General features: G+C 42.8%; 1 protein-coding gene across 1 annotated transcript in view; it reads right to left on the bottom strand.

Moving 5' to 3' along the window:
* Positions 1-19,131, bottom strand: part of PDE7B (phosphodiesterase 7B) — a 250,265-nt gene that overhangs the window by 44,740 nt on the left and 186,394 nt on the right. The window contains exon 3 of the mRNA XM_034766881.1: positions 4,519-4,602. Coding sequence (XP_034622772.1) covers positions 4,519-4,602 — 84 coding nt within the window. The remainder of the gene's footprint in view (positions 1-4,518; positions 4,603-19,131) is intronic.

Below are 19,131 nucleotides of genomic sequence, written 5' to 3' on the forward strand. Positions count from 1 at the left end.
AGGTTTAGTAAACAGAAGATTACATCAAAAGCTTATTGTTCACCCAGGACTGTATGGTCAAGTAGCTGCTAGAAAACTGTATAAAAGGCCCTTAGGTCCTGATCCTTTTTTTTATCTCAGATCTGCCTGAGGTTTCATGCAGGGGAAGTTTAAGACATAAGGACTGAGATCCCAGTTCTGACTGGACCACCCTGAAATATAAACATTGGACTATAACCTATGAACTATTTCTGAAAGAACTCTTTGCAACTACGAAGCTCACCATCTCTGCTCTGAATCTGAATCTCAAGACTGTACTCATGTCCGTATGTATTCTGATCTTTTAACCAATGCTCTCTATCTTTTCTTTTTTAATAAATTTTAGTTTAGTTAATAAGAATTGGCTGTAAGCGGGTATTTGGGTAAGAACTGGAATATCATTAACCTGGGAGGTAATATGTCCGATCCTTTGGGATTGGCAGAACTTTTTTATATGATGAGTAAGATTTTCAGTGATCCTCATCATATTTGACTTGGATGTCTGGGTGGAAGCCTGAGGCTGGGTTATTTTAAAGGAACTGTGTTGTTGGCTTCTGGGTAACCAGTGTGGTATTATAGAGTATGTTTTGTGCTGGCTTAGTAAATCTAAGTATTGGAATATCCACCAGCATTGGGGAGTGTCTGCCCCATTCTTTGCAGTTCACTCTAGTTGAGTGACCTCAGTTGGCTCTCCTGGGACTCCAGTCACAGGAACACTGAAGCCTTACCTCTCCGCCAGCTGGGCGTGAAAGAGAAAATGTGCCTGGACAATCCTGATGGTGCTTGGCAATCTGGCCCTGTCAAAGCCAAGTTACACACACCAAACTTCTCTCTGATATAGCTGGACACTGGAGGAATGTTTAGACATCATCATAGACTTTAGCTCAAACAGCAGGAAGCTAATTGTAATCCAGTTGGTTTTGAGTCCTACCCTGTAAGATCTGTTTTCAGAATCAATGCAATTTCCTTCTCCAGAAGGACTTTACTACACCTTTTAACCACACATTAAATTTGGTGCCAGAATCCAAAGAAGCCAAAAGATATAGACAAGCTTCATGCTAACCCATGCTGGCCATGTTGGAAAGAAAATCCACCCAAGTGACTAATCTATAAACTAATCTATAACCTATAAAGACTATATTTGAGTAATATTGTTTTATGTTAAATAGCAGTGTCCTGAAATATTTGTTTTAAGAAGGTACATGTCTTTCTTTAATAATAAACTTTAATTTTTCTCTCTCTTCTTTTGTGAGATGGGGGGTGTAATATTATTTGGAGTTGCTAGATGGTGCTGTGTAGCTTGAGTTTAAGTTCTGTTTATCTGAATTTGTAGGAGTTAGATCATGGAGAAATGATTGTGATGTGTCTTTATGGATATTGAATATATTTCTAGAAAAGTCTGTTCTGCCTTAATCTCTCACTTAGTTATAGCTACATAAGCAAACATTTCATGGTGCCAAATAATTTTAGTAGTATTAGTCCTGGCACTTTATATAGTTGTATCACAAGATTATTCTGTTTACGCTGCTTGTTCCCTTTTAAGAGGAAGTTCTTTTAATCAATGTTCCTGCTGTACTTATAGAATATGTTAAATAGACAGGCCCCATTTAGTGAGCATGGGTGAGGCCAAAATAAAAGCTTGTGTACATCCCAGGCACAGACATGTGCACAGTGAGCGAGACAGGCCCAGTGCTCTCTTCATTTGCAACCGTAGTGGTCTAGTGTTGAGATTTCACCTTATTTTGGATTTAAACATTAACAAATTCTCATCGGTCCCTTAGAATACAACAATGAAAACACAAAAATCTGATTTTGGTTCCCTCCATATTTTCAAGACTGCTACCTTTCCCCATTCACAGAGGTCAAACAGAGTTTTTTTCAGTCTAAAATATATCTACACTACAAAAAAAAAAAGTGTGGGCTTAACTCAGGTTAACTAACCTGCATTAGCTAACTCAGGTTAAAATAGCAGTGAAGACATGGCAATTCAGGCCCATAGCAGCTCAAGTTAGGGTCCATATGGGAGCATGGCGATGAACTCAAGCTGCAAACCTGAGTTAAAAACCGAGTTGCCATATCTTCACTGCTATTTTAACCCAAGCCAGCTAATGCAGTTAGCTAATCTGAGTTAAGCCCACACCTTTGTAGTGTAGACATACCCTAAATAGCTAATTTTAGATTAAAGAGAAACAACAAAGAAAGAACAAGTCTTAAAGTCCCCCTAAGAGAGGACACATTGACTTACTCTGTAACATTCAGCATCTGAAATGAACCAAAAATGACGGCTGCTGTATAAACTAGCAGTGCAGCTCCTTTGAATTTGAAGATGCAACATACAGAAAGACACCTCTTTTAAATTACGTAGGGTAGCCACATGTGTTAGAAAGGTCAAGCTGAGTTCCTTACTCCTTGAGCCATCACAACAGTACTGCTGTCTGTGGTGACCCCCTCCATTGGTGCCTTCCTGAATTGGTGCCTTCCTGAATTGGAAGAATGAATCGGCAGGATTCCGTGGAAGGAAACCTCCCACTTCCCCCAGAAAACCTACCATCAACAGAAAAGTTCACAAATACAATTTGAAAGGGTTACTTTTTTTGTTGTTGGGGGTGGGGGGGGTGAGGAAGGAGAGTTTAATGGGACTACTAAATAAATAAATAAATAAAATTGAAAACAAAAATGAAATACTTCCGGCAGAGTCAAATGTGAACATTTATTCACTTCTGTCACTGCATGAATGAAAGCTGGGACAATGGCATTTGCTCAGCAGCTGGTGTTCATGTCAATCGATTTATAACCAAGGAGAGGTGAACTGGGTTTGATTAAAAAAGTTTCAGTTTAGAATTATGAGAAGTAAGTTTTGAGCTCTTGAACATACTTTTCAAAAAAATGTAAGTACCTCTCCCTCCCTCCCAAGTGCCCTTTTGTACCCCTATTCTTTGCTCTTCTTTGCCTTGTGAGTACAGCTAAGTTTCTAACTCATTCCTACAGCTGGATTTCTAACTCTGTCTGTTCTTTCCCAATACTTTGCTACTACCCAGACCTGATTCAAGTTCTCTTCCGCTACAGAGCCCATATCTTTAATGATATTGCAAGGGTCTCAGCAGGTCTGATATCCTCTGGTTGGTCTGGGCAACTTTCTGGATTTGTCTCATCACCTATGTCTCCCTAACTCAGCATCATACCCAACATTCTGATGGACTTCTGATTTCAGCACTACCTCTAGTGTACAAGATTTGGCAGCAGTTGGTCTGGGCCAACAGTGGAGAAAGCAGAAAATAGATAATGATGATTCCAAAACTAAAATCTTTACCAGACTGTAGCAGCATTGCCAGCTTCCATAAGTGTCAGCACATCAGAGCTCTGAGTTTTTCCCCTCTTTCTAGTTCCCTTCTTCTCTTCCTGCACTTGCTCCAGTCCCACCTATTTTCAGCCCTCCCATTCCCCAGATCCTCGGAGTTCTGGAAAGCAGTTAAGCAAACAAGGTTTAATGTTTAGTTTTGATAAGTGCTTTTTAATGAAAAACATAATCACCAGAGGATTAAAACTTTAATCACTAAGCAACTGTTGGAGATCCAGTCTATTCTGATGAAGGCTGTTAGTAAGTGTTGTTTCAAAGGTAAAATTCAAATGACCTGTGCTATACATGAGATTTATGCCAAGCCCTACTTGTGTCTGAATGTCAGAGTTGTGTTGTATTCTGTTTGAATACAAAGACCAAAGAATTGTGAGTGAAATTTTTATCTTTAATCATCTTTGCACACTGGGTAACTGGGGCACAATAACTGGGCATTTCCCAGGAATCTCTCTAAAGGAGAGAAGACAGAAAAATCCCTCTCATAGTTTGGATAAATGGAGAGAGGTCAGGTGAAAAAGAACTGGGACTTTTTTTTTAGCTGTATCCTTCATTATTCACAACAACGCTAGATTAATAACTTTAATAAAAATGAGGTTATAGCTGTTTTTTTTTTTGACAGATGCTGCTCACTATAGGCCTGATGCAAAATCCAAGTCAAGGGGTAGACTCCATTGGGTTTTGCATTGGGCTCTGACTGTTGGCAAAATTAATGTCACTGTAATCCACTGCTCAGTGTATGTTATGTTTCCCCCTCTGTGCCCAAACCACAGAGGATGAGAGGCGGTTAAAGCTTTCAGATGGTGAGTCTGGATCTTTAGGTGCTTTTAACTGTGGAAGTCCCCAGTTCAATCCCTGGGGTTGGCCATGATGGCAGCTATCACACCACTACTGACGTAGGTATTTATCTGACCAACTGTAAGCAGTATGGACAGTGGTCATTTAGTCAAAACATTTCATGCTCAAACACTGGGTGGGAACAACAGTATTATGGCACATTCCCCATTGAGTGAAAGAGGAAAGCAGGTCATTGAAATGTGGCACTATGATCCTGGGGTCATAGACTTTTAATAACCATTTTGGTTTTTAAATTTCCTTTACAAATCCATTCCTAGTAGGAATTTAGTTGGGGGAGGGATTGCACTTACTGTTGAGAAGACGGAAGTCTATGAACGGGTAGGAACCACGGCGTTCAGAGAGAACCCCAGTCTGACCTCTCACCCGTGCATCTCCTGCAAAACACAACCCCCCACAGATGTTAGAAGGGGTGTTCACCCTTTCTTCTTGTGTAATATTAACCAACCAAATTGATAGCATCACAATCCTCTGCCCGGAAAGCCAGGCTTCAAATACCATTTCACATGGCTTCCCCGTAGAACTAGGTACTGCAGTACAGCTCAATCCTCTGATATGATCGGAATATAGCAGAAAAGATGTAGCCATCCTATTGAACAGCTGCTCATCCAGTGAATAGACTCATATCACTTCAGGAGCATTGCAGAAATCTAGTTTCTGATCTCAGCTATACCAATAAGGCTTAAAATTGTTATTTCACTGCTGACAGGGTGCTCCGTGTTGTACATGACGCACAGCAGAGAGTGTCCTGCCTTAAAGACATTACAATCTGAACCACACAGACATAGGGAGACAGATCCTGCCCCCTTTACCAGTATTACCAACCCCCTATGTTCAAAAATCATTAATCAGCCCCCAAATCTAATGAAACTGGTTTAAAAATCATGATATTAAAAAAATGATTCTTTTCCTTTCCCTTTGTGTTTTTGAGCCTTTAGGGTGCACTCAGGTGATGTTTTCAAGCTTTTCTCTGCAACAATGAAAGTTAGAAATGTTCATTAAAAAAAGTAAGCTGTGATTCTCAAAAAAATAGCATGACTCCAGGAACTGAGGCTTTAAGAAAAAAACTAAATACCACCAGGTTTGGAATAAGATAGTGAGACTAGGCAAGACTGCTTTACTCACATTGACAAGTACCTTATTATTGCCTCAAGCTGCACCACTGAAATTAATTAGACTACTTGAAAAGTAAAGTACCGTTAAGGTTGCGTAGGAGTGGCCACATCTGTCCTGGAATAGGCAGTCATGTTGAGGACATAACTAAATTCAGAGCAGTCTCCCTCTGAGTTTTTATTTTTCTGTGAAGACTACTGAGGGCTATCAGGTACCTCTAAAAAGAATTGGTCTACCTGCTCCTAATGTAACTGTACCAACACATAACATTTAAAAAAAATCTCTGATTGTGAAAACACTTATGGTCTTTTTGATACCTGTTAATTAAGTAGAAGTGCATTCAGTGGAAGTGCTGAGGAATGGCGAGAAGTCTATCAATAAGCCAGGTGTAGGCAGCAGACATACATCCCAGCCAAAATGTTTAATTCCCTGGGGGTAAGCATTGTTTATTGCAAACTGCCAGGTTGTGGTGGTGGTGGTTTGTTTTTAAATCTTTGTCAGGCCTATCACCAATTCACTGCACCTCTACATCTAAAAGCACCTGCTGAGTTAGTGATCAAATTGTGTGTAGTGATGTGTCTACCTGCTGGAGATTTTGAGCATACAGCAGTTGGAGGGGAATGGATTGGTCTGTGTGTACAAATTTCATATTGCTGCCTAGGCCCCTACAGTTCTCTAATCAGGAGTGCTAGCAGACTTGATTTCCACGCACAGGAAGAGCAGTGATGCTGCAAAATGCATTTGCTAGCTCTCTTGTGTAAGCTTCCAGCTATTTGCCTTCAGGCTTAAAATAAAGCTAAGCAGTTGTTCTTCAGTTAATACAATTAGTTGTGTTTCATTTCAAATCACCTTTTTGTAGCGAAAGGAAGGATTCTGTGAAAACAGGACAGGAAATTTTGACAGCTGAGAGTCAGATCACTGTTCCATCTTCATTGTGTTTCAAAGTGAAACAAACAAGATGAGGGGAAATAAAAAGGGTTGTTTCTCTTTTATTTTTTCAGGCTGAAAACATAAGATAGCACACTGGAATGTTCAATGTTACAAACACAGAAAAAGCTGCATCTTTGTCAGACCCAAAGTCTGGAGGCAGCTTTGGGCTCTCCAGGGGAGACATTTCCTGAATGAATCTTCTGCCCGCTTGGCATCTTACATTGTCTCTTTTTAATAATAATAATTAATTAATTAATAATAAAAACCCAGCCTGTGCTAGGTAACAGGAGTGTGTGGCTTATTACAATACTGCCAGTAAGGGTGGAGATGTTGGCAGTGCTGACAACTTACAGCTGCTGCTGAAACATCAGCTGCATGACAAGAACCAGAATCTGGCTGCAATCATGGTGTCAAGGTCCTTTCAAAGTGGGGAGACGGGACAAGAGAAGAATTAAGCAGCCGTTACTGAGCTGCTGCTGTTGCGAATGCAGTAAATAAGCAGGAGAAACATTCCTTTTCCAAAAGCCGCTGTTTGAAATGCTGCGGGACTGAATTTCCCCACGTAGGCAACTCGTGTTAGCAAGGCCGGAGAACAGATTGTAGCTATCACACAGTGAGAAGGCTGCTCCGTGCAACAGCAGCTGGGATGTGCCACTGCATTATTTAGTCTATTTAATACACGGCTCCATGTGATACTTCACAGACGACAATTCACAGAATGCTAAAAGTGTGCACCCGATGCAGCATTTCTACAATGGTCATCTAAAGACCTCCACTCTTTAAAATACTACTTTACTAAAACTTCAGGTTTTGTACTGCAGCCCATTACTGTAGCATGGCAGCTTCCATGAAAAACAGATCAATTAAGCCCCTAGTGGACTCTGAGGAAGCTCTGGCTCTTCTACCTTTTAACTTATACAAAGGTTTTTGGTTCTTGGGGAAGGGAAAGAAGGTTTGTTGATGTTGTGAGTGTTATCGTAATGTAATGATGTTTTCTGCACTGTACAGTGTGTGCCACTACTGCTACTTAGCTGTCAAGTAGACTTTTCAGCCACAGATCTCAAAGTGCTGTACAAAGGAAGGTAAGTATTGTGTAACCCTACATGGAGTTTGCCAGCTCCTGCAACTCTGGACTAGAGCCCTGCAACCCAACCTGAATGCAAGGGGACCCAACTACAAGTGTCAGGTTTGGGTCGGGACAGAAAACAACTGGACCATCTCAGGCCTGGGTGAGGTGGGCTCTCATGACATTCTCTTGCCCAGGAGATTGGCCCAGCGGCAGCTGCATGCTCCTCTTCTGCCAGCCACTGCATTGAGTGAGTGCACCAAGGAGCCACAGTGCCACTCTCTCTGCAGCACACGCACAGTGGCAGAGGCGCTGACTCAGGTTCTGCAGGAAGGACTGGAAGAGGTCAGGTTGGAAAACCCTGTGGGGTTCAGGTCTGGGGCAGGCTTAAAACTTAGGGCCAAGTAGACCGCTACGCTAGACAGCCTCTATGGGGTCCTACTGCAATGTATTGAAACATGTATGTGTATAAAGAGTTCAGTGCATAAAAATGGGTCAAGCTGGATGGCTGCCTCGGTCTCACCTATACATCTCTGCCACCTCTCCCGCAAGCAGACAGCACCCTTGTTTTGGTTCTGAACAGCTGTTCTTATTCACTGAAGTCCTTATGCACAGGAGGACTTCCACACATCAGACAACAATAATGGCTACGTGAGCCCTCTGACACCATTTCCCAGCATGCTTGGAATCAGGACTGCGGACAAAAGGGACAAGAAACTCCTGGTGAGCCCAACACGCTTTTGGATGGGGTGATCCAGACAAGCAGCTTGCTGGGCCAAGAATGAGTCAGGTTGCTCAGTCTCGCAGTGGAAGGGGACAGCCTGACTCAGAGCCAGAGACTCGTTTCAGTGTCAGATCCAAGTTGTGACTTTGGGGAGCAGAGAAGAGAAAAGCCGAACAGCTCAATCAGGGAATCTGTGCATAACAAACCACCTCACAAAGGGAGTCTTTGAACTGCTGTGGGATGTGTTGCCTGGGTCAGGCAGTTCCAACCCTGCAGAGACCAGCGTCCAGAGTGGCAGAGATCTGACCTGGCGCTGGCTACCGGAAGCCAGCCAAGGCCTCCACAGAACTCCAGACCAAGAAGCCAGAGAGGACCCTGCCCCACCCAGGAGCAAAGACACTGTAAAGGGACACTTTTTGTTTAAGGCAGCCAATGTTCACAGCACTACAACATTTATCTCCAGGCTCATTTCTAGTGGATCAGCTGCCTGGGAGGGAGCTGGAGCCTTGGCAGGGTTGTGAGTGGTGGGAAATTGAATTATTATTGAGTACATATTAGTTAACACTAACTCTTTTCTTCCCCAGATCCTATTTTACTGCTGCCCACAAAATTCACCTTTGTTATACTGTTATTTTTGGGTGTATTACTTCTTTGCTGGGGTTTGTATCACAGGCGCTGACTTTTATTTTTCCCCGTGGGTGCTCCGCCCTCACTCCACCCCTTCCTCCAAGGCCCCACCCTCGCTCTGCCTCTTCCCGCCCCTGCTCTGCCCACTCCCCCGAGGCCCTGCCTCCCGCTGCACTCTGTTCTCCGCCCTCCCCCGAGCGCCTCCTGCCAGCTGCCAAACAGCTGTGGCTGGTGGGTGCTGAGCACCCCCTATTTTTTTTCTGTGGGTGCTGGAGGCCAAGGGAGATGGGGAGCTGTGGCCTAGGAAAGCCCCAGGCTGCAGGCCTGGTAAGGCCTATTAGGTACTGGTTTGCAGGGGGCAGCCTACGGGTAGCCAGAGGCAGCAGGTCCAAACCCCTTTGCCTGTGGTGAGTGGTTTATACTGCAGTCTGCCCTAGGGAATGGGGGCTAGATAGAGACTGGGCAGTAGCCAAGACTGAGACAAAGTGGGGATAGTGGGTGGAGGTTCCCCTAGGAGGGAGAGACCCAGATCTGTGAGGGGTTACTGCCAGGGGCAGCACCCCAGACAACAGGGCACTGGGTCTGGGAGGGACATGGGGGCCAAGCAGTAGCGGGACACCGGCCTGCAGAGGGCACTCCAACGGCTGGAGAGCTAATTCCCGGAGATGACCAGCAGGAGGCGCCGCCGGGTGAGTCTGCGCTCGCTTATACAGAGCTCGGAAACCAGATCCCATTTCAGTGGGCTGTCCACTGAACCATGCTGTCTCCAAGAGGATAGTGTTTGTAAAAAAAAAAAAAAAAAAAAGTCTGTCTCCAGGGCCATTAGCAGTAACAATAACCAATTTTCAGTCTTTGTCTTTTTAACAAAAAATATTCAGTTTTTGGCATTTTGGACTTTCAAATTTAAAAACTGAACCTTCCTGGGGAAAATTCAGTGTTAAGAAAAAGCTCCTTTTTGTAAAAAAACAAAGTTTGAAGAAAAATGTTCAACTAGCTCTGCTTCTCAGTACAAACTCAGTTATCTGAACCCCCGTTACCCAAAACATAGTCCCATCTCATATACTGATGCTTTACCCTGAAAATTCCCACAGCTTTCCCAAACCTTAATAATGGGCTAGAAATTGTTCACCAGCTTATTCAGCTACTTGAGGCTGGAGTGTATCACAGTACTGGCAACTATTTTCTTTTGTAAGAAACATTTTACTGCTGTTGTCCCTGAGGATGGTCACTATATGCACACACACAGAATGTACATGATGTATGTTCATACAGTATATGTTTCTATTATTCTCACACAACTCATAGTGTTAAAGACAACATTTACCATACCGTGCTGTTTAAGCACCCGTTTTGCTCTATACTTTAAGCTGGAAATCTAAGGTAGTCTAGATACTGTTGTATGGTAAATGGTGAGCACTTTCTCTGAGAGAATATAAACTCATGTATGCATGACTATAATATACAAAAGCGTGGAGAGAGGAAAGGAGTGAATGACAACAGGGGTAACTGAGCTGTAAGGCTTGTCCAAGCCCCTTTTTCATATGGAGAAATGGAGGGTTCTGACTTAGGCGACTGTCAGCAAGAGCCATCAACATGTTTCAGTCAATAGTTTGTGGGTACAATGAAAGAGCTGGAAACCTCAATCATTGGCATCCCAGGAGTCTAACAGAAAAATATTGAACAAAAGCAGCAGAAGAGCCTTGGGAAAATAGTTCCAAGGACAACACAGGGGCTTGTATAAAAAATATTATTACCAATGTTAGCAAACAGCAGACAAGAAATCATCCTTGGAAATCTTTGTCTCTCAAGGAAGTAGCAGATGCAACTCCACCAAATAACCTGCTTCCGTTATGGCACAACCAGGGCTTGAAAAATTTACCAGGGACTTGCTAGCCGGAGAGCTAAGTAGGCCCACTAGCTAGAGATGAATATGAACGATTGGGAGGAAGAAGAGCGACAATGAGGTCCAGAGGCAATGCTCTGGTGAGAACTTCAGTGCTCTCCCTTCCTCAGCTTCCTTAGCTGGTAAGAAGAGGGATAGTGGTGGGAGGTGTACTACGCTACTTCCCCTACACCCGGCTTAGAATCTCCACCTTTTATATCATCCTCTGTCTGGGAAATTTGAAGCTTCACCTTTCTCCAGCTGCTGCAAGGAGCTTGTCTGTCTCTTCCCCTTCCCCCCTGCAGAAAATCTTACATATCGTATGAGTGGAGAGGGTGTGTGTGTGTGTGTCTATTACTCTACCCTTACTTCTGCCTGTCTTTTGGGTGGTCCTTGGTATTTTATAATTCCAGTTCTAGCGCCTCTGCTGTGTCTCAGAGTCTGCCCAACCAGCAGCATTGTGAAATTGACACGATCTTGCATATTTCACAGCTGCTTTCAGAGTTCTGAACAGCAACAGCATGACTGGCCTGAGCCTTATCATTCTGCTGCCATGCAGCAAAGTTATGCACAGTAAAAGAGGCTCTAGAACTCTGCAGACCTCACACACCTTTGCAGTGGTTTACATTCTGTTCACATTCTGAAGGTTTTCATTGCAACAACAAGAGCTAGGAACTTCCAACCGGGGGGAGGGGGGAGAGTAATATGCAATCACATGCATTCTGTGGGTTTTATGCCTGCCTCAAAGTACCAACCCTGACCACTTGGAGGCAGGATACTAAACTAGGTAACCTGGCTCAGTATGGTAATTCTTGTGTTCCTAAAAATGTAGAAGTTATTTAGCCTTAGAAGATAGGCATTCTGCCACCAGAGTAATGTGGTATCACTAGCGTCACTGCTGTTGTAATCCAGTGGAGCCTGATGGGAGGATGCAAAACTTTCTCACACTCGAATTTAAATCTAGCAAAAATGTTCAGGCTTAAAAAAAGTCTAAATGTCAAAAGCTGTAATAATAGTAATAAGAATAGTTACACTGTGCTCTTAGCAATGTGTAGTGGGTTGTGTTACCATGGTAACTTTGCAGATAATGTCTTCCTGCCATCGCAAAACAATTCTAAATTGCACCATTAAGAGAAGCCCATTATTAATTAGTTAAATGCTTCTTCTTGACATCTACTCACTTACCTTTATAAAGCCCACTGATGAAACAAATAATGTGCATCGTTAATAAAAACACATAGCACTTACATAGCACTGTACATTTTTCAAAGTGACGCACAAACAGTTCCCAAAACCATTCAGTTTAGGTGGTTAAATATAATTGTCCTTGTGATGATTTGGCAGACCTCTGTACAATTTTTGAATTCTGTTTGATATTATGAACTCTATATCTTTATATCCTTATGGTGGTCTTTCCTGTATTATTACATCATACTTGTGTTAAGGAGTGGGGGACTGGTGCCTAAGTGTCTGCTTCTGAATGGGGTCATCATTAGGGTTACCATACGTCCTCTTTTTCCTGGACATGTCTGGCTTTTCGGCACTCAAACCCCCGTCCGGGGGGAATTGCCAAAAAGCCGAACATGTCCGGAAAAATGGCAGCTCTGCTCCTCCCCTGACTCTTCGGCTCTGTTTAAGAGCCGAGCTGCCCAAGCGCTATGGGCTTCAGGCAGCCCCCTTGCCTCCGGACCCCAGCCGCCGGCCGGGCACTTCCCCTCCCGGGCTCCGGCGGCTCTGCTCCTCCCTGACTCTTCAGAGCCGAGCGCTATGGGCTTTGGGCAGCCCCCATACCTCCGGACCCTGCGCCGCCGGAGCCCGGGAGGGGAAGTGCCCGGCTGGGGGCGCAGGGTCCGGAGGCAAGGGGGCTGCCCGAAGCCCAAGTGCTACCGGCTTCACGGTTTGCCGGGCAGCCCCCAGACCCTGCGCCCCCGGCCGGCGCTTACCCAGCGCAGCTGGAGCCCCGGGCCCTTTAAATCACCCCTGAGCCTCAGGGCTCCCAGCTGCCTCTGCAGCTAGTAGCTCTGGAGGTGATTTAAAGGGCCCGGGGTTCCCAGTCACCGCTATTGCAGCCGGAGACCCGGGGCCTTTAAATTTTGATTTAAATGGCCTGGGTATTTAAAGGCCCCGCCTCTTCCGGTTGAGGCCACACCTCTTCCAGTTGAGGCCATGCCCCCTGCTCAGGACTCCGGCATACTGGTGAGTCCTTTAAGTTACTTTCACCCCTGGCTGCAACGAAGGTAAAGTCAGTTCTCTGCAGAGGTGTAGACAAAGGCACACAAAAAAAAGGTTGTTTGTGGTGGCTTTTAAAAAACCACAGAGATGAAGAGGGTTTAAAAAAACGGAAGTTTGGGGCAGGAGTGAGAAGAGACTCCATGAGCTGGAAGAGACACATGAGTTGGAGGAGTGAGGTCCTGGAGAAGGGACCTGGAATCCTGACAGAACACTGACCAAATCCCAAAAGAATACTCAAGAGTGGTGGTGAAACTGAGAGAGGGAATTACATACAGACATTACATATTTTGCATGGAGCTGTATATCTCTTGCACTGTCTAAAGAGTGATGGGTTTGGCAATCCCTCTGCAAGGTCTGTGTCTGACTTGTTTTAGCTATTATGCATCTCTGAAAGATTAAACTATAAACCAGAGTACCCATAATCTTGGAGCTCTAGGGAGGATGTGCTTAACCTACTTAGGAGCTTTATGGGATTTAGGGCAGCTGAGCTGCAGGGTCCCATTCCCTAGGAGTTGTACCAGATGACAGTCTATGCTCAGGAAGTATGCCTGAATCCAAAGAAAGAGACAGTGTCTAGAACCCACTCAGACCCAGAGGAGCTTAAAAGCACATTGATCCAGCATGTGGGTCCAAATACAGCAGCCCGATGAACATCCAACAAGGGAGAGCTATACCAGGCCTGTGGAACCCCCATTTTGCATATGGGGAAGTATGTGATTTGTCCAAGACCACATGGTGTATCAGTAGCAGAACCAGGGAGTAGAATTTAGGAGTTCTGGATTCTGACCTTATTCTCAGTGCATTTGGCTTCACAGCTTCTCTTAAAAGTGTCTAAAAGAGTCATAGATTCCAAGATCATATGGGACCACTGTGATCATCTAGTCCAGGGGTTCTCATACTTTTTTTGCTGGGAGCTCCTTTGAAAATATTTCAGGCTGTGACAACCCGCCTCAAAAAGTGATGACACCCCCCATGCTATGCCACTCTTACTTCTGTGCTGCTGCTGGTGTCGGTGCTGTCTTCAGAGCTGGGCGCCAGCAAGCAGCTGCCACTCTCATGCTGCCCCTTTCACAATAGTCTTGTTACCCCCTTTTGGGATGGGACCCCCACTTTGAGAAACGCTGAATTCTAGTCTGACCTCTTGTATAACACAGAGAATGGAACTTCCCCAAAATGATTCCTAGAGCATTTCTTTTAGAGAAACATCCAATCTTGATTTAAAAATAGTCAGTGATGGAGAATCTACCATGACCATTGGCAAATTGTTCTAGTGGTTAAAACCATCACCCATATTTATATTAGGACTCAAAATGATCAGAACTATAACGTCTTATCTTAACTGGCAATTGTCACTCATTCTACTAAATGGGTCAACCTGTAGAGCTTCAGTTCAATTTAGAATCTGAGCATCTGAACCTTTATGTAAACCACCCAAAACTCTAGGGCCTGATTCTACTCTCACATGGGATTTACCCTGGTGTAACAACATTGAATTCAACAGAGTTACTATTGTAATTGAGAAAAGAACTGGGACCCTGGAATCTGCCAATCAGGGTTGGAAAGTCTCAGAGTATAGATTTCCTTTAGAGTGGAGGTCAGAGAACAATTCCTAAGATCATTTTTCAACCAAATTTGCGCTTCCCAACTTACCACCTGTTTGCAATATTCAGTTATCTGAAATTATTAACAGATTTCTTCAGTGAATAATTCTTGGCCTGCAGTTCCTTCTTGAACAGTTTGGTTTAAGTATATGTGATTTGTTCTGTGGATAATATACGTGTGGGCACTGTTTCTGTTTTCTGATTAGACAGTTCATTTCACTGAGTTGAGAATTTTACAGTTGAATATACACATTGAAATATGCTTTTGAGAACTGTTTTTGATCATTCAGGATTTTTTTTTTTAACAGGAAGGATGGTCTTGGAGTGAAGGCACTGGATGGGACTCAAGAAATGTGAGTTCAATTCCTGGCTTCCTGTGGGACCTGTGGACTATCTGTAAAAAAGGGTAACCACACTTCCATTCTTTGTCTGTCTTATCTATTTAGACTGTAAACTCTTTGGTACAGGGACTATGTGTTTGTAGAGCACCTAGCACTATAAGGCCATAATCTTGGTTGGCTTTTCTATCATTAACCTAATACAAATACTAATAATATTTGCTTTTCATGCCAGTAAAGCTCAAGTGCTCTGATATTTGCAGAGTTTGAACACACTACCAAACCAAATTTGCTTTTGGAGATGTAGGCGCATTCATGGAGATAATTTCCCACTTTTCCCTGAGCTCTGTGTGTGGGATTCCCAGTTCTTCCCCCACCGGCTGGAACGACAAGGAACAGAGGTGCACAAAATCATAAGTAATAAACATAGTAGTCAAGAGTTTGTGAACAGTCCTCCCTGCATCAATAACATTTCGTTTGCACCAAATCCTCAGGTCTTTTTAACATCTTTTACACAATGGGAGTTTTGCCTGAGGAAGGACTGAGTAAAGATGAGTAAAGACCTTCTTGGTTTGGGCGCTTGAGTTTTGTACCAAGGTTGCAGAGTTGCCAAATTCTAAATAGCTCCTTGAGTGAGATTTCTGTGGCTGTGAACGTGTGAAGCTTTTTCTGACTCAGCTTTTCTCCCCCTTATCTAATAATGCTAAGGCTTCTAGCCAGAGCTCTACAAGTGCTTTCATATGCCCACAAGGTGGGTGAGTATGCACCCCAATTTATGGATAGGGAATGGAAGCACAGGTGAGTGATGGGACTTTCCCAAGGTTGCACGGTGTGTCAGGGACAGAGATGGGAATGGAAGTCAGGAGACCTGACTCCCAGTCTTGTACATTAGCCACAAGAGCATCCTTTCCCTCTTTGTCTCAACGGTGTTTCCTTTTCTCCCTTTCCCTTTCTTTTCCCCCATCTTCCCTATTGTCTCACTCTTTGCCTTTCCTCTCCCCAATTCCACTGGCTCTTGGCTCAATCTCAGTCTCTCCTTCCCCACTTCTATTCCTTCAGTCCTTTCCCTGAATTTCTTTGTAACCCGCCTACTCCTCTCTCACACACACCATGGCTGCCTCCTGGGGATGACATTTCCTGGGAGTGGAATACAGTGTTGTTCAGGACCAGTAGTGCTGGCCACAGATTCCTCCCCACTGCTGTGCTAGGAGTCACAGTGTGTAAAAGGAACCAGCACTGGGAACACAGGACTGGAAAGAACCTTTTGGGTTAACAAGTCCAGTCCCCTGCTGTCACAGGCAACCCTGTTCACAGACTTAGCAAGAGCCATCTTAAAACTAGTTATGTTGTTTGCCCCATTACACCTGTTGGAAGGCACCTGTTGGAGTCTCACTCCTCTGATGGGGAAAGTGAAGGGGAGGAGGAGGAAATATTGGCTGCTTGCTCTGAACTCCCCATGAGTTGTTTCTAATAGCTTGGAGGAGCTGAACTGGAAAGCTTATTGCCTGCAGCTCTGCTTATGAGTGCCACTTCAGCTAATACAAATGAGAACTGAGGCAAATGTGTGACTCATTCCAGATGAGTGACACTTGACAGGTTTGAGATTGAGAGGTTTCTTATTTTATCCGGACCTTATTTGCTCATCATTTGCTGTAATAAATTCTCTTTTCTATTTGGAAGTTGTCTCTTAGGGACATGGTTTGGGAACTTTCCCCTTTCTTGACTGAATCTGTTTCAGTTTCTTTATGGAACATACAGAAAAACTGTCACAACTCAGTAATTACTGAACAATGAACCCAGAGAATATTTTCCAAAATCATCTGTTATTAAGTGGGTAATCTTAACCCTAAATGTTTTTAAGAATGCATCATTCTAGATCTGGCTGAAAATTTTCGGAGAGACTAGTTTTCCATTGGAAAATGCCATTTTGTCAAAATTGAAACTTTCTGTTGGAACATGTCAATTTTGATGAAATTTCATTTTGGGGGGAAAAAAATCAAAAAAGCATTTTGATGATGTCAAAGCATTCTGTTTTTGCCATTATTGGATTGGAACATTTCAATTTTTTATTCCAAAATACTTTTTGTTTTGATATTTGTGGATATTCAATTATAATAGATATGAAATAAAATAAGTCAAAATTGAAAAAAAAAAATTAGTTGATGCAAAAGAATTCCCCCCCCCATGACAAAATTCTTTATTTTTGTTCAGATTTGGAAAGAAAACAAATGTTTCCATCACAAATGTCTTGCAAAACAGAAATTCGTGTTCTTGCACAGCTCTAATTATTTCCTATTTACTGCTAGGATTTAGCAGGATTGGGCCTTTTAAGCGTAAAGCTTTATCATTTACAGCATCATAATTACAGCAAAATTAAAAAAAAAAAAGACCGTAAAAGAAGAATAAGAGCAAAAAAACCCATACAACACAAAAACCCACACAGAAAACCCCACCACAAAATTGATCACTAAAGAAGAACAAGGACCAATTTTTCAAAGGACCTTTTTTACTAATACTCTGTAATATTTTCGAGAACATCTGTTTACATATGCAAAAATCCATTGCAAAGCAGGGAACTGTAGGCAAAATTAATTAATTTAAAAGTAAAAGTGGGAAGTTAAGAGCAAAACTACTTGATTTGTGCCTAGATATACAATTCCAAGTACTGTGGGTACATTTGAGGGAGACCCTCTGAAAATTTGGCCTTAAATATAGATTCCCTCACCCCCCCACCAAATTACCATCTACTGTATATGGTGTAATATTTAGCAATATGTATTTAGCTATCTTTATGTCCACTTAAAAGAAAATCTGGTTATTCATTATGGACATATAAATGTCCATTGTCTATGGTACTGGGGATTTTGTTTTAATTAAAATGATAAAATCTCCATAAAAATATAATCATGTTTCTTCAACTCCCACTGCTCTTTTTCTTGGCACTGTATAGAACACACACGTAAAAGATTGGCCTCCAGAGCAGAGATTCCTGGCACTAGGGACCTGAAGCACATTCTTTTATGGTGCTTCATGAATGAAAAAAAGCAGAAGGTGGAAGCAGCGTTTAAATGCTCAACAGCTTGAAAAGTGCTTTTCTTCTTTACCACTTTTCTCAAGTAACATGTAGAATCCATAGGCAAGGGATTCAAAAGGAGGAGAGCTAACTTGGTAGAACCTGGCAAATGCTCCACCTCCTGTTATAACAATCTCAGTCCCTAATGCTGATATTCTTGCTAAGGAAATGCAAATTTGGATAGGCTTCCGACAGTTATTTGTAGCTCTACTTGATGATGAAATGATGTTCTTTTGTGACACTTCCATATTTCCTGGTTTTGGCTAAGCCATTGCTACCTCTTTCACAGTGTTTTGGTCCTTCTGTTTCTCACAGACAAAATCAAAGCATGTCGACTTACCTCCTTTATATATAAGCTAAATCTACACACTTAGATAGATATCTATAGTAGCTAGAGCTGATCAAAAATATTAAAAATACATTGAAAGTTACTGAATTTTATTTGTTTACTGAAAACTGGATTTTGGGGTAAATGAAAAATCTCTATAACCATTTCAGTGACATTTTCAATAAACATTTTGATGAGATGTCTCAGATTTTTGTGAATAATATTTAGAACAAGTCAGCAGTTTTTCATATTTTTTTAACAAGACCTTTTTTTGACCAAAAAAAAAAAATGTTACGTTCCAAATATTCTGACCAGCTCTAACATTAACCACGCTTTCGCTAATGAAGGTAAGGAAGAAACTTTCTTTGTGGCCAGGCTATTCCGTAAAGGTCTTGTGTAGAGTTTCTGAAGCAGCTGGTACTGGCCACGGTTGTACAGAGGACACTAGACTAGATCGATCGCTTGTCTTGACCGAGGCCGGGCAATTCCTATGTCCAAACGTATTTAGAGTATCAGAAAAAGGTTCTTTTGCCAGCATGAGTGAAAGTTCTTATTGTGTCTAGTTTTATCCAAAGAGTTAGTCCAGCCCTATTTCCTCTGCCACAATAGCCGTTGCTAGATATGTTACTAGATATACTCATGACTGATACTCTGGAAATATTTGCTGTCTCAAAGTGCAGCGAAATTATAGCTTAGCTTCTCTTTTTATGATTTGCTCATACTTGAGAGATGAACATGAGCTGACTCAAAGGGAAATCATTAGTTACACATTTCACTAATTAGAATAATGTTGATAAACAAATATAATGAGGTACTTGCAGTTGGCAAAGAGTCCCATTTCCCTAGAACTTTGTCCTGCATTTCCTTTCGGCTGAGATGGCATTCAGAACACTCATATGCCAAGTAGCAGCAGGAACAGCTGCCTTCTGGACAGACTTCCCAAGCAGATGTGTTGGCAACAGTGAGTCCATCAAGTGCTTAAGCGGCTGCCA

Source organism: Trachemys scripta, chromosome 3, assembly GCF_013100865.1.
Source record: "Trachemys scripta elegans isolate TJP31775 chromosome 3, CAS_Tse_1.0, whole genome shotgun sequence".
Taxonomy (NCBI): Eukaryota; Metazoa; Chordata; order Testudines; family Emydidae; genus Trachemys; species Trachemys scripta.